The sequence below is a fragment of the Micropterus salmoides genome, unplaced genomic scaffold (genome assembly GCF_014851395.1).
Source record: "Micropterus salmoides isolate LMB-PRFRI ecotype aquatic unplaced genomic scaffold, ASM1485139v1 Ms_hic_scaffold_4, whole genome shotgun sequence".
Lineage (NCBI taxonomy): Eukaryota > Metazoa > Chordata > Actinopteri > Centrarchiformes > Centrarchidae > Micropterus > Micropterus salmoides.
The window spans coordinates 36065661-36086550 of record NW_024043372.1 but is presented as its reverse complement, the minus strand read 5'-3'; the positions used below and the strand labels follow the sequence as shown (position 1 = coordinate 36086550).

The 20890-nt window shown below is 38.8% G+C and overlaps 1 protein-coding gene across 15 annotated transcripts in view; it reads right to left on the bottom strand.

The window, feature by feature from the left end:
• Window positions 1-289: 289 nt before the first annotated feature.
• nfasca (neurofascin homolog (chicken) a) overlaps window positions 290-20890 on the bottom strand; it is a 152698-nt gene continuing 132097 nt past the window's right edge. For 6 of the 15 annotated variants that reach the window (XM_038696458.1, XM_038696463.1, XM_038696465.1 and 3 more), the window contains 6 exons: window positions 19022-19171; window positions 16953-17081; window positions 15742-15777; window positions 14190-14259; window positions 1540-5488; window positions 290-1508 (listed from right to left, as the gene is read on the bottom strand). In XM_038696458.1, the coding sequence (XP_038552386.1) occupies window positions 5260-5488; window positions 14190-14259; window positions 15742-15777; window positions 16953-17081; window positions 19022-19171 (614 nt within the window). In that variant the 3' untranslated portion in view covers window positions 290-1508; window positions 1540-5259. Of the gene's footprint in view, window positions 1509-1539; window positions 5489-12219; window positions 13093-14189; window positions 14260-15741; window positions 15778-16952; window positions 17082-19021; window positions 19172-20890 lie in introns of those variants that run through there. The other 9 variants (XM_038696469.1, XM_038696470.1, XM_038696471.1 and 6 more) reach the window with 6 other exon arrangements.

The following is a 20890-nucleotide window of genomic DNA, read 5'->3' as shown; positions in this document are numbered from 1 at the left end:
CACATCTGATGAATTCTGTTGAGAAGGAAGCTGTACACTAAGAAACATAATCAGCTGTTCACAGATGTTGCTAACCAACAGCTGATGACCTCCAAAGTAACTGCTAAAGGCTTAATTACATTACCTGAGGGACCTCTACTAAGTCTGCAGCTGTTCAGCTACACACAAGGTCAGAGAGAACACAAGGTTTGTTTGTCTTTGAAAGTATGACATGAAAACATTGCATCTGCTTTGAAAACATGGCAAAAGCTCAGAGATAAACAGAGAGACCAGCCGTCAGGAGGTAGAGAAAAGGAGATAGCTTTACTATAAAGAAGGCGTCGCTAGCAGAAGTTGCAACATCTCATCATACACGCATACATGGTGAATATATTTATGCCATTTTCTGTTGAGTATGTACCTTACAAAAGCTGTTTTGCGTGTCGAAGCAAGACTTTGACTGCTCTGATACACATGTTAAAAGAAGATGCTAAAATGAGAATTCATAAAAAAGCCGAACAGCATGTGATCTATCATTTAAAAATCCAGTTGCAAATCTCGTATGTGCACCAGTAAAATACTAGACTTTGCAGCATTTTGAAATGAAGAAAAACACAAAGCTGTAAAACTTCACATTGGCATTTTCTTTTCCCCAATGAAAGGTGAGCTGAGATAATGCAGACAGTAAAGAGAGACACTCGGCTCCGTGCACACCTCAAATCAACAAAAAAAGCACTGTATCAGCAAATATGCACAATACTTGTTTCTTTGTTATGTAGCCAGTTTACAACATTTCCCCACTGTGATCCGCTCGGGGCAGAAGAGACAGGTCAATGGGAAGGAGGTGTGTGTGTTTGGGTTCGTGCAGGTTTCCAGGCCAGATCATAAAAAAAAATGCTTCTGAGTCCAGGGAGAGAGATCTGACTTCCGTTCCAAACCAATCTCTCTGTGCTTTTTCTTCCTGTTTCCTTCTATTTCAGCATGTCTCCTGTTTTTGTCAAGATAAAACAAAGGGATCACAAAAAAAAACCAACTGAGCGGCCATTGCTTTGAGTTTCTGCAGAAAAACATACGGGAACAAGAGTTTTTGGAAGAGGAAATTACAGTAACAGAGATTTTTAGAGAATCCAACAGGGATGAGAAATACCAGGCCAGAACTGTTTTCAAAATGGCCGCCTGTCACCGGAACACATGTTCCACTTTAGGGGCCTCTTTCAAAAGTCTGCTGATTGAAAATGTCATAATGTATCAACAAGGTATATCCTAATACAAAGGCTCCTCTAAATTAGCCAAGAAGTGCAGCCTTCTATTGCCTACATTTGGTCCGCTGTTTGCAGGCTTCATCAAATGGTCATTTTTAATTGTGCATTTAGCCAATCCATGTTATATGTAATTAATATCAAATAAAGTTGACAACTGTAAAGCCACTGCAGGATATACATAGTGACTGCTGGGAATAAACTAAAATGCAAATGTAAAATAAAAGGGACAGATCAGAGATAGTTATATGCAGATATTTGCCTTTTTACCTGCCACACTGTTTGTTATTTGCCTTTTTACCTGCCACACTGTTTGTTAGTTGTCCGCCAGTAATCTTACCAGTATTTACCACTGGTATTTACCAAAGAATTAAAATGTAACGTGACATGTAGCTATCCGCCTTCTGTTCTGTTTTTGTTGCCGTTGTTCTGATACTAAATGGTGGTGCTGCTCAGGCCCACCATCCTGCAGTGAAAAAGAGCTCCATTATTTCATTTGACGGTAACTACTTAGTGGTTCAAGTTGACACAGAGGGTCTCAATGCAGAATTAAGGATCTGAATAGCCCACAATGGACATGCATGGACATTGGATAATTGGTTTACATGACATTGCCGTCTGCATTGTTGGACACAAACACACGTGTGAAGTTGGCGTATATGTTCCGAATAAATTTTAGGCTGCATGCAGACTCCTGTGGCCATGGGCTGATTTGTTTTTAAAAAATTTACGTTATGTGGATGATCACGGTGACAGAAACGGAAAGAATAGTCCGAGCTTTAGTTTTGGTCTGTTTGAGGCTTGACAGGAGTAGCAGACTCAACCTTCAGTCCTCTGAGGTGACCCCTGAAATGGGACTAGCTAAGCAACAATAGGCATGTTAGGTGGAAGGCATTATGGGAAGGAGTCAATGCAGTCTCAGAAAGATGACAAATGTGTAACAGTTTAAAGGAGGGGAGTTCCAATACCTTAGTGAGTGCATGTTTTTTAGGCTTACTAGCAGCTTGTGTGCTGCAATGCTACAAACGGTATATTGCCGGAGCACTTACATCTTATTTACATCATCAATGTTTTCCTCTTTCACAATATAGAATCCAAGCCATCATCAAACAAGTGACTGATAGACTTAGCCACAGTCAGTACCACATATCACAATGTCAAAGCAAATGGCAACAAAAAGTGGAGGATGATTCTTGTTACTTTTTCAGAGTGCAAATGTTAGTCAAAGCTACATTACAAAGGTGCATGACAGACTAAAGATGCACCTGTCGCATTTGCTTGGTGGATACAGATTTGTGACTTTGTTTCCTTTTCGGATAAAGCATTTTTCCGGGGAAATCAACTTTAAATATTTACAAGGATAAAGTATTTTTTCAGGACCTACATGTACAGAAAATACGTCAAATAAATAATAAGCAACAATATTGATTTTCTGCGTGGTGAAAAAGTTATGTTACATAAATCTGAATAACAACACAGAGTAACGGTAATACAACATGAGTAAGAGAAGAGCAGCACAATGGACAGATAAACATGACCTTTTTCATTTACTATGACATGTATTCTTTTGTTTTGTTTTGTTTACAGCAGAAAAGCCAGCTGCTATAAAAAATATCCTGAACATACTGTTGTGTTTGAAGCCTCTCAGGATGAACAATAACAAATTCAGGAGATATCTTTATTTTGGCTATTTTTGATGTGAAACAACAAAATAAGTTGGTCAAATATAACAATGATTAAATTAAGGACTAATATATTAATACTATCCACATAATGTAATAAATAGAAATATGAAATAAATATTTGAAATACAATGTGAACTCCAGTTGCTAACTGCAGTTAAGATCAATTTGATTTAGCATTGGAGGCTTTAATAGTGCTGTTAGTAGCAGGTAACTACTGTACAAAAATTGAGTGCCAAAATTATGTGGTGAAACCATTGAGCACTCATTTAGTGTAAAATAAAGAAACCAAAGCAATCTGACTGTCAGTCCATCAGTCTGCTAACAGACTACATGACAAACATGGTTGTAGGACAAGTGAAATACTGGTGCGTATATACTTATTCTGTATGGGGGAAAACATCTTTTTTCTTTCTTCCTCTGCAAGAACTAAAAAGTAAGCTGATACGTTTTATTTCAAAGGTGGCTGTGAATTTAATGTATATATTTTCATGCTGTAAATTGGTAATTTATTTCAAGTATTCTATGCATCCCTAACAAATTGAATGAGTTTATAAAATCTAGAGTGAAGGAAAGGTGTGACTAAACACGAAGAGAATTTTAGAGACAGTGTGATTGCATATAAAGTCGATGCAAAGACATGAGAGGATATTATATGCTATTCTGAGTCCTCATGACTCCAATTTATGAATATACAGAGACAAGAAACAAAGAAAAGAGGTCTGGACGAAAGTGATAGAAATAAGTGGAGGTTGGTGCATATGTTGCTAGCTAGCCAACAGCTAATGTCTGTAAATTGGTTGTTTGAGGCGCATAAACACAGACGGCTAAAACAATCCAGCGAAGAATTTTGTGGGAATAAAGCAAGACCAAAATTTAGTCTGATCACACCTTAAGGGTCCCAGCCTCTCATGCTGCATTTATGTCAACGCAGACATTTGCTTCAAACTTGAAAATACTATACGTCTCAGCTTACAGGTGCTAAAACCTTATTGGGAACTTTGGGGTTGAGACCCCAAACTTCGAGAATTCTGGTGTCACAATTGAGAATATAAGAAAACCAATTTTCACATCACAATAAGTCTTTTTGTGATCACCACGTTGGATTGACGTTGCAATGTTTGGTTTGGTATCAAAAGTAGGCTACTGCTCACTTATTCATGTTTGACAAATAAGGAACCAAAGTCAACATGAAAAATAGACTCATGGAAGCTGTACAGATCCAAAGAACAACAATTGTCAACATTTCACATGACAGCTGTTCCCATTTGACATGAATGTAGCATTAGCCTGCATGCTAATTAACTGGGTTGTTGTCTAATGGTGTTTCTCAAGCAAAACTAACTTTCCTCTCAGTTGCCTTCCCATTTGTCTTACACTAAGTTACTACCATGCTCCAAAATAATGTTGATCATCTTTTTTAAAAATGGGATTCATTAACAGCATACTGTAGCAGAAACAGCTTTTTTTTGTGGTGGCCATTTTGAACATCTGCACTACGACATTGGATTAGAGATAAGAAAAACATGTCTACCACATCGTTCCAAGGCAAAGTGAATAGAAGCGTATGATTTCGCCTGCAAGTGGTAAAAAAAGAAACCCAAAATGTGTACTTTTACTAACCAGATAAAACCCAAAATGGTATGAATGAGGTGACAGTGCATAGTTTTGCAGGGCACTAAAATGTGTGCCAGGATTATATACAGCACTCATTAAGATTCAATGACTTGTCTACCAGCTGTGGAAAAACTAAAATCTTTCATTGCGTAAATATCAATATGATAAACATATCTGCCGGCATCCTGTTGAGTTTGATGGTTAGAAGCTGATATGTTACAGGATGGGTCCAGAGGGTATGTAAAGGACCTCTTGTGTGTACTTTAATGGGATGCTACACAGAGGTATGACGGACATATCAGGAAGGAAAGCACTGACATTTTTTCGGAGCAGAAACAAAGAATAAATTCGAAAGAACGCTTGTTGATGCCTCCAAGTGCTGAAAGCTGCCCTGAAGGCACACTTCAAGTCTGTGTGGGTAAAGGGCAGGCAGAGCGTAGAGGAAAACGAGCACAGTCCACTTTGTCCAAACTTCACCTCCAAGGGGCCAATTTCTTAGAGCTGGAAACAAAACAAAGGCTTGTGGTCTAATTCCACTCCCGTGTTCCCCTGTTATTTTATCTGCAGAGGAAAGCCTACATAGTTTTCCAGACTGAAATGTGTTTCATATATTAATATATTTGTGTGTGTGTGTGTGTGTGTGTTTGTGTGTGGTGTTGTGGTTTGCTGTAAGGCCCTCAAATCAGAGGGTGCAACTGAGTCCCCAGTGTGCTACTGTGGCGCTATGCCAGTGAGTAGATGGCGTTTACAGGCGAGGTGGCCTCAGAGCTCTCGTTGCCCTCCGTCTCGTCCTTGTCCTTCTTCACAGTGTACTGGCCGATGAAAGAGCCATCCTCGTTGAACTGGCCATCACCGCCCTCGCCGTAGTCCACCAGGCTGTCATCGCTTTCCTTCACATTGCCATCCAGGGATGTCTGGCTGCCCTGCAGAGGCTTGTTGTCTTCATCGCTGCTGCAGAGGTAATTGAGAGGAGAGTTAAAGATTAAAATGGGAGCAGGATGGTGTTATACAGTGTCAGCAGGAGTTCGGGACCCTATTGTCCCCATCAGCACGGGTTAAGAGGGGAAAGTGAAAGATTATGAGGATTGCAGGTAAAGAAATTATGTTTTTACATATATTCAGCTTTTCTATTAACTTTTGGTGAAGTGACTTAATGTTTAGGTCACTCAGGCCTTGTCTAAACTAATTTTTTATTTTTTTTTTAGGATTAATTTCTTTTCCATATTTTCCTTAAAGGATAGGTTTGAATTTTATGTTAATACAGCACTCACATGTTATATGTCATATGTTAGTCAAGCTTTGATGGAATTGCATCATGACCAGCAGAGAGAAGAAAATATTACAACTCTCTATACATATGGCATGTGAATATTGTATCAAGGTAGATTTGAGAAAAGCCAAACCTATCATTTAAAAACATACCTGTAGTTGCATTTGCATTTTACACCAGATAAAAGTTGATTTTGCAGAGCACCATACAGAAATCACCTCTATGTTTTAAAAGAAACCCTGTCTCCTGAAAATAATGTTCATATAGAATTAATCTGCCCTAAATGTTTTCTAGGAAATACAATTATCCCCAGATTAAGAATTTAAGCACAACAATTTATGATAGTGAAAATATTCCAAACAGCAATTACATTCCCTCCAAAATGTATTTGGCAAAGCAAATAAGTAAACGTATGGTATTTTGTAGGAGACAGGGGTTATTAAAAGAGATACTGTCCTCAAAAATAAGACATTTGCATACACATGCTAAATGGTGGTCAGATTATGACATGAGATCTAAGCATGAAAACTCCATTGCACCTCATTTATGGAGCTGTGCTTGATCTCAATTCAGAGCATGACTGCATGTCTCTTTACTCTGATTTTAGGGGGAAGAAAGTGTCATGCACAGGGAAAAAGAGCTACAGACTAGCATTAGCTTTCTTGTTTCAGATCAGGCCAGTAGCATAACAGCAGGAAATGCATTTGAAGGATGCAAAAGTGACGTATTAACTGTGGGATTTATCTTCTCTGCTCATGTCTGTGCACTGCATTTCAAACATCATGGATTCAGAATCCCTAGAAGAGTAGTGAATCTACACTAAAACGTCTCAGAATCATCATGCTCCATGCTGAAAGGCTTTGGAAACCACACACATCACTTGATAGATTTTACAATTTTACCATACATGAACTATGTACAAAAAAGGGAAATTGAGACACCGTTCATCTAAAGTAAATGCTATATGGATCTAAAAAAATGGACTATGAAAATAAAGTTTTTCACGAGGAGTAAACCTAGTTGGAAAAGGTCAGCCATTCCTTTTAGTTTGTCCAATACTAGCTTCCTTTGGTATGAATGTAATAAAAGTACGGTGTACCCCGCCTTTCGACCGATGTCACCTGGGATTGGCTCCAGCCCCCCGCGACTATGTACGCAAGATAAGCGGTTGACAATGGATGGATGGATGGATGGATATTTTTGGTGGAGGGAGGGGTCATGTATTTCCCCCATTCGCTCAGGGAGACCCAAGGAAAAATATTTGTAGCTCCGGGGACCGGCAAGATTTTTAAAAAAGCGTTATCGATTCAGGTGTGGATGTCCTCATGACTCATCGGTACATCAGATACAGTGTGCAGTAAGGTGAGCAGCACATCAGCTGGCAGATAGAAAGTGGATCTGTGGTTTGATGCCTTTTGAGTGTGCCAGGAGTAAATCAGAAGGACATCTCTCTATACAACAGAGGCTCTGAAATGCTTCAAGATTACATCTCTAACAGCTAATGAAATAAATCTGGCCAAGAGGCAGAGTCCATTTTAAATGGCCTGCCCTGGTCGCATTTGCCAAGCTTGTTTTCATCTGTTGTCCGTACTGCACCAGCAACTTCTGTGAGCTGGTTGGCTTTAAGAGAGCATTTTATTTCAGTGACTTCAAAATGTCTTCAGAATGAAAGAGGGCAGAGTCGGGAACGATTCAATTATCTGATTAGGTGATTTTTTGATTAGAAGAGCAAAGTTGGGGGTAGAGGCTTAGGACTTGGGAGCAAGTTTTAGATAACTTTCCCGGCAAAACAAAACATAAACTTGCCCTCATCGGCAACATTCACAAAATCTCATGAAAATTACAACAATTAAGATGCCTTAATAGTCAGGAAGTCAACTCTTAACTCAACAGATTTGTATTGGGAACATTGCAAACCCCGACCGGATTTCAAACGGTGAGACGTCATGTTGGGAGGAAAGTGATAATCTCACAGACTGGAGCGCCTACTGCTGAACATCTGCAAAGCCAAGGAGCTGATCAATGATTATAGGAAAAACAACCTAAAGACACACACTTCGGTCTAGGTCAGCGGAGCTGAGGTGGAGCAGGTGAACAGTTTCAGGTTCCTGGGAATCTCAGAGAACCTGACATGGTCGTCTCACATCTCCACGCTGGAGAAGAAAGATTTAAAAATATGCCTGTATTTCTTAAGGAGGCTTTAGAAGACCACATTCCCGTGCCAAGTTCTTGTCAGCTTTTACAGAGGAGCAACAGAAAGTATCCTGACTGGAAACATCACTAACATGGGATGTGCACGGCCCAGGACCAGAGGGCTCTGCAGCGGGTGATTCAAACTGCTCAGAAGATCATTGGCACCATCTCCTGAGCATCAGTGATATCGGTGAGGTGCCTGCAGAGCCCAAAGGATACTAAAGGACAGTACCCACCCAGCCACAGCCTGGTCACCCTGCTGTCTTCTGGGAAGAGATATAGAAGTTTCTGCTGCCGCACCACCAGACTGCAGAGCAGCTTTTTCCCCCAAGCTATCAGACTTCAACTCAAATTCATCCTCAGCACTGCACCGTGTAATATAGTTTATTATTTCTATAACTATACTAGTGTATATAATTTTTTTGTATATAATGTTTGCTTTTGTGAATAGCATAAAGGACACTACAATTCAATCTCATTATACAACTGTGTATTGTAAAATGGTAAATAAATCTACATTGTACCTTCTATGTTTATTATTATCCAACATTGGATTAACACTGCTCTGAAATGCTTGTTTGATGGATAAAATTCATTAGGATGTGAATAAATTGGAATCGTTCTAACAGACTAATCAATTAAAATGCACTGCAAAGAATCAGAAAATTATGATTTTCTTAGAGCAGGATTAAGAGGTTGTGGAACAGGAGATTCTTCTCCTTTCATACCTTTCAACAGACCTTTGGAACAATGAGGAAAACAGCAAAAAGTGGGATAGGTAGAACAGAAAGACAGTCATGAGACAGATGGATAACCAGACATGTTAAATAGACAGATCCTGAAAAGGAGGTCTAACTATGACGGTGTAAAAAGATGAGGAACATTTACATATCTTTGCTGAGAGTGAATACATTTAAATCATCATAATCCTAATGACACAAAACAAATAAAGTCAAATATTTGTTATTTTTCCTTATTGATATGAGAAAAGGGCAGCATAGCATGTGTCAGGGCTTCTTACAACTTGGGTCTTGTTTTGTAGTTTTATCCATCACTTTTATTAGTAATAATGACTCTAGAGTTACCAATTGCTGAGATATGTGAACACAGGGACTTCACCACTTAGTTTTTACAGGGCAAGAAACACAGGCAGTCAGACAATCAGACAGATTGTAACAGCTAATTACTACACATTAGACAATTCCACGCCTCATGATTTACATCATACAATATCAACGTTCATGTCTGGTAGTAGATGAGCCGAACCGTTTATCCAGATTATTCTATATGGAGGTCCAACTGAATGTGAGCTCATCTGAAATGTCACTTATAATCCCTTCATTGCACAGGAAAACTGTGTGCACGGCTACTTTAAGTACAGCAGGTAGCTGTTGAAGCAGGAACTGGGTCTGTAAACTGTGATGGATATTTACAGTGGATATTTTGAGTAACATTTTTACTCTTCACCTTTTGTTTTCTCTTCTAAATAAATTTGGCTGACCCATAGGTTTGTTTACAGCCTGTATGATGGCTGTGACCCATCTGACTTAAGTGATGTTGCCGTGTTCCCAGATCTGAGCAATTAACTCGTACGTATTAACTAGTTTGTACAATGCTGATGACCAACTATGAAGATAGAAAATAAAAACCCATGTTGTAATAGATTGGATTTTATTAACTACATTATAAAATCCCATGCGTTTTTCATGTGGGATTAAAAGTATAGCTGTTTTTATTACGAGTTGTTTAATTCTTCCCTCTAAAACTCGACAGAATGCAAAACAAGATGGAGTAAACGGGAGAGGCTTTGCATCAAGGAAATTCCTGATGTTTTTACTATGAAGAATTTTTCTACCTTTGAGATTCATGGATCAAAGGTCATAGCTTTTTTTTGGGTGGATCTTTGAAGCGTTTGTTCAGTCTTTTGTCCTCCAAATGCTCTCCAGTTGTTTGTTGCCTAAATCAGTTACTTAAGGGTGTCAAATTGTGCCAAACATAGATCGTCCTGCCCCTCTGCCCTCACTACAAACCCAACTGATTTCCCTCATCTCTCGCCCCATGCACCTGGTGGCGGATGCTTTGTCAGCCCGCAGAGAAAAAACAATGCAATTAACCTCTAGAAGGGTGAAAAACATCTTAGTGCCTTAGCTGGGACAAAAAAAGAGCTCCCATATAGTTCACATGAACTGCTTTCTGGGATCACTACGTCTCCTTGTGGAACAGCTGATCCGTCGAGAGACTGATGTGGGTGACAGATGCTTCTTTGTCAGTTGATTACGCCAGCTCCACATCTGGCTACATAACTCCTTTTATGACAGTTTTGCTGCTTTTTTATATTGGGCTCTGTTTTAGACTAGATTGTTTCCACCCTTCACAGGTAGGCTCACACCTTTCATCGACCAACACTGTATTGACGTTGCACTACTTTAAGGCCCCCTGACCTGTAGTGATCCAACCCTGACTGTAACTCCTAGAGTTTATACAGTATTCCTGTTCAGATTATGCCTTGATTTAATACCCACTACCCTGTGCATTCTGTGTTTTCAACTGTGAGGTCAGGTAATTAGGTTACAGTCTGCTGTAGTTGTTCCAGCTGTTCCAACTCCCTTATTCCAGTTGTCTTTGCTCTTTTAAAGTTGTAGTCTATGTCAAATAAATGTTTCATTCTTAATGATCTAAATACATTCCATAACCTTAATTTCTTATTCCTTATTGAGACATGGCTTATGCCTGGGGAGTTTCTCACCTCTAGTGGAGTTCTGCCAGCCCAGTTATATTATATGGGGGTATTGCAGCTTTCAGTTTTGGTTCTTTTAACATTTTTGAAATCATAACTAATAATCAACTTTTCTCTCTACACGGCCCTCAGTCAAGCTGATCTAAATCTTTATAGTTGGTTTAAGCAGCCAGTTTACTGAAGTAGCCGGTGGTCCCACATTACCCCTGTTCTTGCATAGGTCCACTGGCTTCCTGTAAAATTCTGAATCTTCAAGACCCTGTTGTTGTTGTACATATAAAGCACTGGATGGCGTTGCATTTCCGTTGCAGATACATCAGTTAAGTTACATAAGTAAGTTAAGTTACATAATTTCTTACATAAGTTACACTTACGTATGTAAGTTAAAATAAATCGACGTTGATGACATTTTTTTCTCTGACATTCCTGTGTAAAATGACACAGCATCTCTGCAAAATATAAGTAAGTAGATATAAAAAAAAGAGTGCACAGTTTTCTGTGTACCAAGTATGCAAAAACAGAACATTTATCTCCAGGATATTTTGGGATTAATCTGTATGTATCAGTTTTGAGTCTAAAATATTAAAAGCCTGTTTGAAGATTTCCCCAGGACTGGCAACTAGCATAGTTACAATACACTTATTTGCCTTCTTTAAACTAGTGAGATGAGAAGATTGATATGGACCTCATGAAGTGCTTAGACTTGCTCAGCATAAATACTGGAGGCAGGAAGAAACAGATAAATCTAACAAATAAAGCTGAATGCTGACATTCCTGTACATAAACAGAAATTTTAAATTATCAATATGTGGTTTATCAAAACTTTTGCTAACCAACCGTATCTGGAAACCCTTGCTATAGCTTAAGACACAAAAGTACTTGAATGGATAAACTGTTGTTATAACAATAAATAGTTTCAATATGTTACTACCTAGCTTGCGATTTTTCTCTGGATTTTGTTTTGTAGCCACATACGTATTTGAATAAAATGTCTTTTGGAGGATTAGTTGCAAAAAACATATATACTAACAAATGCATGGCCCCATCCTTTACTGTATATCTGTGTGTGTCACTTGGATGTCATGTTACCATTATAGTACCAGAACGCTCCGGAGCCAGGGAGCCCCAGGTCTGCACATTGGTTGATTGGATTGACAGTTTGACACCCATAAAGGAACAGAAGTCTGGCACTGCATTCTGTCCATCTCTCTGCTAATCATATTTAACACCATGGTGTCAGCTACTTTCTGCGATGTCTCCTCTGTCAATCACTTTGTTCAAAAAGTGTTCCAATCGAACGCAGGTCAGAATGAAAACTCTACACCCTTTGCAGACTGACCAAAAATCAGGCAGATTGCCTTGTTTTCATCTCCCTCAAATAAGCTACACCTTCTACAACCTTGTTCTCCCAAGCTCAGGGGAGACATCTGTTCCCCCTGACATGCACAGGTCAAGAGGGATGCCGTGCCAAAACCAAAGTACCTGTTCTCATTTTCGTTCCTGTCAGGGACAGATGACCCATTTCAGCGTGGGGGAGAGAGAGGCACGAGAAGTGAGGAAAAAGAGGAAGGAAGTGTAGGGAAAGAAAGAAGAGGGAACGACAAGCTCCACATGATACATGCATGTAAATCCTTGCATACACGTCAACACAAACACACACACACACACACACACACACACACAGAGCTGAGTGGACACCAGGGATGGAGTCTGGGACAGAATAAGAGTAAAGCAATGACCTTGACTGTGAGAAAGGGGTTGGATATTAATGTTAGACAAAAAAATAAAATCAGGACCTCACACACTGGATCTGGATTAATCACACACGACAGCACAGCACCACTCAGGTGATAATAAATGCTGGTCTCACCTCTATTGCACATTCATATAGAGCAATCTCATGAATTTTAATGACATCAGATGTACTGCTGTGTCAGACTGCAATTTCACACTTTTAAAAGCATTTGACACTAAAGCAGAGCTACATAATGATGATACAGTATCTGTGTATGTAAATTCCATAGTGCTTTACATATGTGTAACGTAGATAGTCTGAATTCTAGAAAAGACAGGATCCTTGCTGTTCTGTGTTTTGATATGTAGATATGAATACTGTTGTCTTTTTATCAGTTGGATCCAAAGTCAGTAAAAACATTCAGAGGCTTTTTCTCCGAATACAGTTTCTACAATTACAGGTAAAAGTTTTAGCGCCACTCTCACGCAGCTGAGTTAGAACATGTAGATTTAGGATTTAAAAAGCAGGTTAAATTCCACATGTTTTAGTCAAAGTGGACAGATAGAGAAAAAGACAGACTCATTCTTCATAAAGAAGAATGCAGCCACAATCAGTGGGACCTGGAAGGAGCAAAAGACACATCATTTAACAAGACATACTGAACAGACACATTTTACATTATATACGATACATCCTCACATTACATTTCCAGTTATTCTGATAAAAGTCCAATGCAAAGTATGTGCCTACTTTACATGACAAAGATGGTGTTTGGATGGCAGTTTGAACACTGGATAGCAGAATGGCATTGTGCCTTCGTTGCTTGGTTGCCAATTCCACAATACAGGTGTTATAATAATATTTTTGTTTCTGTTTTCACACAACCCCACTGTTATAAAATAGTAAGCTGACTGCAGGTCATTAATGCTAACTAAGTAACAATGGTTCCTGGGCAGCTTTATGACATTAAGTCATTTGAGGTAGAAAACAATATCTTTAAGAGAAATATGTTTTCAAATATATCTATGTTAGTGTTGTAAATCTCTCTACAATTGTAAGCACACCTGTTGGACTAATCCATCGAGGCTGGCACCACTGTGCCTTAAAACACCTTTATAAGAAGTGTTTCAAAGATGAAAACCCTCCTCTGTGCTTGCATGACTTGCTTGTGACAATGCTGCATCTGGTACCAGTAATAGAGGGCTTTCTAAACATTGAGCGTTGAGAAACATTTGAGCAACCCGTGCCAGCGTGCAAAAGATCTTCTATCTGCTACAATAACCTGAAGGAAATGGTACCATCCCAGTTAGTCAACGGGGGCTCTAAGCTTTCCTAGACTGTCAATAAATAGCAGGTTGTTGTGATTTGGTTGTTGAAGGATATAATGTTTTACTGAATTGTTTCCTGTTTAGTCCCATAGTGAATATTTGCTTGTATGTTAAAGTAAGCCACATTATGTAACCTTTAGCGTGTCATTTTTTATTAAACCCCTTACATTACTATACTATATACATAACTGATTGAAATGTATTTTTATTTGCCACACACAGACTGCAGCTGTATCTCACAGCCTCTGCTACAGTAGCTAATACCATAGTCTTTATACAGTATTGACATGAGACGTGTTACAATATTCAATTTACCACTAATTCCTTCAACCACTAAAAACTTCATATTTACTTCAAATCATTTCAAGGGCCTGTTTGATTATACTTACTGGTAATCAAAGGATCCCTCCTGGTCTTTCTGATCTACTGGGTCCAAGGGAAGATCTTTTTTGTCACGGACTGAGGAGAGAAGCACAAAAGGAAAATTTTCAGCATCTTGCTGAGAACTCAACTGATGTCATGGTTAGATTTGATACACAAAACCATTCACACGTTGAGGTGTCCTTGGAGTTAGTTTTAACACGAAATCCTTCTGTTAGTCCTCATCTGTAAATTTAGTACCATTTATTTGTCTTCAGCCTTAATTTATTAAAATGTTAACTAACACTGTGTCCCAAGTCCATACTTATCCCTTAATACTATGTGCATAAACTGATACTATAAAGCAAAGAAATTGAAATATAACATGGCTAATTACAGAAATATTTGGAGTTCATTAACAGTCAAAACCTCTAAGACATATTTGAATGCAATGATATTTTCTTCTCTTCATTACTGCATGTCATGATAGTCTCAGGCAAACGACGACTGTCTTAAAACCTATTAGTTAATTCATAAACAAGGAAATCACAACAGTATCATCATAGTGATATACTTGTTAAATGTTATAACGGTAAGCCTTGACAACTGAATTTTGTAGTCAGATGTCTGTTAGTGCATAAGATAATCCATAATGCTGCTCCTCCACCGATTTTTATTCAGCTCCTCTCTGAGCAAATGAGCAGAGCCTCAAGGTCTGCTTCAAGGGGAGATTGTAGCATCTCTAAATGAGGCTGCGCCTTTGCACAATCTGCTTTAAAAAAGCTACATCTAGTCAACTCTTTGAGACGAATCTATTTTGTATGTTGATGTAAATACATTTAAAAAACTAAACAAGTAGTTGTCAACGGTTCCTGAGGAGGTTTCAGGGGGTCCCCAATAAAAAGGGAATAATTCATTTTCACTATAATTCCATCCATAAGCAACATGACAGAATGAGCGACTATTTTGGTAATAAAACATCTAACAGCAAATATCCTATCAGATAGGGGACTCTGAGACAAAATCAAATGGGGGCCCATGTTTTATTTGTGTCAGCTTAGAGGTCCTCGACGTGAAAAAGTTTGAAAACCACTGAACTAAACAAATGTGGACAGTGCACTACTTTAGCAGTTTGTGAAAGAAATGAATGTAGGATCTACAGATGTATCATTTGCACCAACAAGGATGCAGTACAAGATGCTTGCAGAAAGACATAAATTAAATATATGAACACTTAAAAATTTGAAAAATGTCTTTAATTTTAGACTTTCTTTTATGTTTTCTGAGTTGCTCCCCCAGTGATTCAAATATAATATAGTATGCATTTGGAACACAGTGCACTTTTTACTTACAAGACTTACAAGTTTTAGTTGCAGCTGTAACATTGGGTTGGGTTTGTAAGGTGTCAGTGCTTCAGTCAGTCCTGAAAACAAGTTTTACTGCCAGTTTATGTGTAAGAACTCCTCTCATTATTCTTTTTCTGTCTGTCACTGTTCTGTTTTCATCCTTTTCTGACAGGATTTTGAGTTCATCACTGGGTGTTAGTTCTTAACTTTCACAGCATCACAGTTCAGCACCTACCTAGATATTTTTCGAAACCAGTCATGCAACCACCACCTAGACATTACAGAAACTGCAAAACATTAACATAACACTAATTTCTTTTGTACCAAACCATTAAATTATCACATACTATAGATTAGCATCAATGACGCATGAAAAGTGTTTTCATTTTTGTCTGAACAAGACAAGATTTTTTTTAAATGCATAGGCCTAATTATTTAGGAGTAATAAATAAATTGACTGTGTAATTAGATAGCTTCCACAGTTAAAATAAGAACACTACCGACATTAAAATAATCCTAACTAATTGACCTAGAAGTTCATGAATTTTAACAACTTCTATCAGCAACCAAAGACCTGCAACAGCTTTCTGGAGCAGCTTACAGTGGCTTGTAATAGAGCAAAGTATGAAACAAACTGTACATCTAAAACCTAGATATCACACTAAATGTAACTGATCATATTTCTAAATTAGTACCATAACCACTTAGATACACCTGTGTACATGAGTTCAGGAGAGAAGACAGCTAAGAATCCCAGGCTGTGTCTGAATCCCTGCCTTTTTGCTGGCTTGCTACCACAATGCTGAAGTTTCAAATGTCTGGCATCTCAGTTTAGTAATCACAAACTACTGAGCTCGGAAACAGACATCTAATCAGAGAACTTCAACTTCTGTTGCAGTTTTGGTAACAGAGACTGTTAGAGTTAGAGTTTTGTTGATACTTTTTAACGAAATTCTGTAAATTTCAATCAATTCACTTTTGATTTTGAACAATTTTTTAAGTTTTGTTCCTGATTACAGTGATAAAGTGTTCTGACAATGCAAGCATTTTGAGGCATTTGACATACCAAACTGCCAAAAAAAGTAAATTTGAAATGCAGTATTTATATCCTGTGGCCCTAACATAAGCCATTAATCAACCAATCAATCAAGTTTTATTCTAAGTGCAAAATCACCAAATGGCATGGTCCCAATACACTTTACAAATGCACCAGAATAAAATACACTTAATTTTGTTGAATTATCCAGGATTATCCAGTTCTATCTTAAAAAACATTGAGTTTATTGTTAAAAGAAAGCTTTTAAATGTACAGTGGGAACATACAGTAGCTCCGTCCACTTTTGCTATTAAAGTTCCAATCCAAGCAAAGGCTGGTTAACCTTTGACAGACTGCTCTGTGGGGCTCGGTCCTCTAATGGTTATCAAAGCTGCAGTTTTAGGCCTTACCTGGGTATTTGCCCCCGCGACTCCTCTTGATGAAGCAGACGATGAGGAGGATCAGTATGATGAGGGCGATGGCACACATCAAGCCAATGAACCAGCCTTGAGTGGCTATGTCTACCTGGTCTATGTAGGCTGGTTACATATACAGAACAGACAGAGAGGGACAGGAGAAGAGAGAGAAGAGTGGAGTGTGAGTGTTGAGTGTTGATTTGGACCAAGATGAGTCAGAGCTTATACATTAGACAATCTGTTCTCAGCCCACAACACTCAGCAGAAATCAGCAACTTAGAACCAATATCTCATCGTTTGCTCCCAAGCTCATATCCAGGATGATGTTACATCCCTAACAATAAGATGTTTGTCTTCTATTTGTTTACACAGTGTGTAAATCTTAATCAGAAAAGTGTGGGATACAGAGGTTTGTGGTGTGAACATAAATGTTACTTTCAATACACCAGGATATATTTCAGTAGACCCTGAAAGAATACTAATTCTTTGACAAGTGCCAGAAATTTTAACTTTATAAATTTTACCACTTAATTTGAATAAATGATGACATCAACATTTCCAGTATTTAATTAAAGAGGTGGTATTATGCTTTTTAGAACAGTGTTATTCCTGCGTGTTAGGAATCAAATTTTAATCTCATTGTCCTAAAAGCCGGTTAACCAAAACACGGTTTTATCTCATGTCCATAGCTATCGAACAATACTACATATTGATACCTACTTGATTTGACTTTCAACATTGTTAATACAATGGGGGTTAATTGTGTAGTTCGGATCCATCTCAGTGTTTCCCACAGAATGATAGCATAACTGTGACGCGCGCAGGGAGGGGGGAGGTGGTAATGCAGTCGACATTGACTACCTGACTACCAGCTATATACAGCGCGCTAACCTTGACAACCCAGCTGTAATATTAACATAGCAATCATTATTAGCTAGACTCCTTACACGCTTGCTAGTAACTTTTTTAAGGTGGGTCTCCGACATTGACTGAGTTGTGTTGGGCTGATTTGTGAGGGGCAGCGAATTTACGGGCTAGGTGCAGCTCTGCAAACAAATACAATTTTGTTGTTAAAATTGAAAATCAATATGTGGCTCTCAGCGTTGATATTGTGACACCCTAAATTAATTACTATAAAATTTTAGGTTCTGGGGAATATTTTGGCTTACATGCTTCAACAGAAGACATGAAAATTGCTGTTAGAGTCATTATACTTATTCAATTAAAGTCTCTTACACCATAAATAGAGCTCTGTTTTGTGCTCAGTCAGTGTTTTGCCATTGTTGAACTTCCACAGCTAGCAAACTAGCCATGTCTGGTCAGATAATTAGCAGCACTTGTTGCTGCTTGTTAACACATCATATCTAACAATAGGTTGTGGGGAGCTAGTGTTTGCTTGCCACCTATTACCAAGGTAACAAAGGCTAACTGAAATAGAACCAGACAAGGTGTCAGTACAGTAAACTCACATTTACCATTATATACTGTAAGTGCTAGCAGGCACTGTAATGTTATGCTTTTTATAAAACTGAGTTTAGCAGGTCAAGTTACAATTATAGTTCACACTGGCCAAGTTGGCGGTGCAATAAGCAGTCTGTCACAAACACCAGAGTATACTGTGTGTCTCAAGATTATAAAGATCTTTAGCTGCACTACAGTATATAGCTTTTGGTTATTATTATATTCATTATGTCAATGCAAAGTAATCAAAGAATACCCTAGATGTACATTTTCTTGTCATGTGAACTACCTAAGAGTATTTACTTGTCAGTAAAGAACAAGTTATGTTGAAAGTCACAGGGAGTATGAATATTCACAAATTTCCATCTTCCCACCATAAATTAGATACTGCTCATAAAGCAAGTTGAAGTTTTATGACATCCAAATATAGTGGTGTGTCATATCCCGACTTACTTGAGTTTACCTTAGAAAGAATGCCCATATTGTTAAAGAACAAACCATAATAACTCACTCAGCTGTAGGTTCTGCTACTGACAGACTTGCACCCAGAGTATCCCACCTGGCTGGAACCTCTGGTTCCACCTGGCCAGGTGGGGTCTCACCTGCTTTGGTCTTAAAGGTGACAGATTTGCTGCTGACGCTGTTGAGCTCATGGGAGTAAACCCTCAGATGGTACTTGGTGCCTGCGATCAGATCCGCCACTGTAATTGGGGGCTGTTGTTTCACCGGTACAACTTTCACCGTCTTGTCACCTTGGAGACACAAGAAAGTGGCCAATCACACTCCAGGGGGTGTGGCCTTCGTTCCACAGTAACGGCTGTGCTTACTAGCAAAGGTCACGGCATCATGATACTTTGCAGGGAGAATGCTTTCTCTGAGTGATAGCAGGGTTACTGAAGTGAATTGAGACTGATAACAATGCAGTGCCCATCCCCATCATAAATATTCATTCACCTCTTTACAGTATAGAAGCATATGCACAATGCAATTTAATATTTCTAGCAATTATACCTAATATATGAGGTGCAACTCTTTGAAGCTCACTTCAGCTGACATTCTGGCTCATTTTCCTCTTTTATGGCTCTGAGACTACATTGGCATACAGAAAACTCATCTACAAATGGGGAGTGAGGAAGGAGGAGAGGGGCACAAGAAGTAGGTGTTTCTTCAGGTAACACCACGATACCGTAGACATCAAAGTCTCAAACAACTAAACTACCCCATGAATTGGCCACTGTGCATTATGTTTCCATCGGGTAGGACTGAAATTGACCATTGCAGAACTTTTTTAGTTCTTTGGTAACATTAGGGTCTTGGGTAACAAAGCATTGTTTGTCTCAATTATTCACAGGCCCACACTCATCTCCATGAGGTCAAAACAACAACAGTGACAACGACCTGCGCCTTTCTAGCTGAAAGACATGTCTGTCATGACATGGCCGAGCTATGAGCATGACTCTGAGGTTGCAGTGAGAGGCAGCAGAAGGTGGTGACATCATGCACCATGCTATCAGCTAGTGCACAAGGTTGATGTCATTAACAGAACTCATTCCAAAGCCATGCTTTTAATACCAGTCCTTAAACCAGCCGAACAAACGTAATGCAGAAACAAGAGACAACATGCCGGTCTTTCTTACATACTCAGCCACGGCTGATGTTCCTGCTCGACACCCTCTACTGCAACGACTATTGTTGCTAGTCCTATTGTTATTATTGTTGTTATAATCATTAACATTACGATGGTTACCATTAACACTATTATACATATCTGTACCATTTTTCATTTAGTTTATAGCAACATTACCTTCACTGTCTGTACCTCTGTGTGTATATTGTGTAGGCTGCCCCCCCCCCCTCTCTCTCTCTCACCCCAACCGGTCGAGGCAGATGGCCGCCCACCCTGAGCCATGGTTCTGCTCGAGGTTTCTGCCTCTTAAAAGGAAGTTTTTCCTTGCCTCTGTCGCCTAGTGCTTTGCTCTTGGTGGGAACTGTTGGGCTTCTGTAAATAACATCACAGAGTACGGTCTAGACCTGCTCTTTTATGAAAAGCGCTGTGAGATAACTGTTGTTGTGATTTGGCGCTATATAAATAAAATTGAATTGAATTGAATTGAATATGTTTTACTGTAGATCAAGCTATTGATATATAAATTGATGGGTGGTGGAAATGATAAAACAATGACATTTTAAATTCCATTTCAACATCCAGTTTACATAATTTGTAAAAAGACGATAGTGGTGGTTTAACAAGAAAGAAGCATTTAGCTAAAAAGCTAAACTTTAACTAATTTGACAGTCCACCTCCTTATGTTCCACTGCACTCCTTCATGTTTCAAGAAATCTAATGTCTCACCATTTTCTGGTGAGCAAATGGAGTTCTCAAAGAAGAACAGGGTAAATTCTTAAATAAAAGCTGGCATTCAAATAATAACAGAGGGCTGGAATTACCTGTACTCCAGTAGTCACATGAT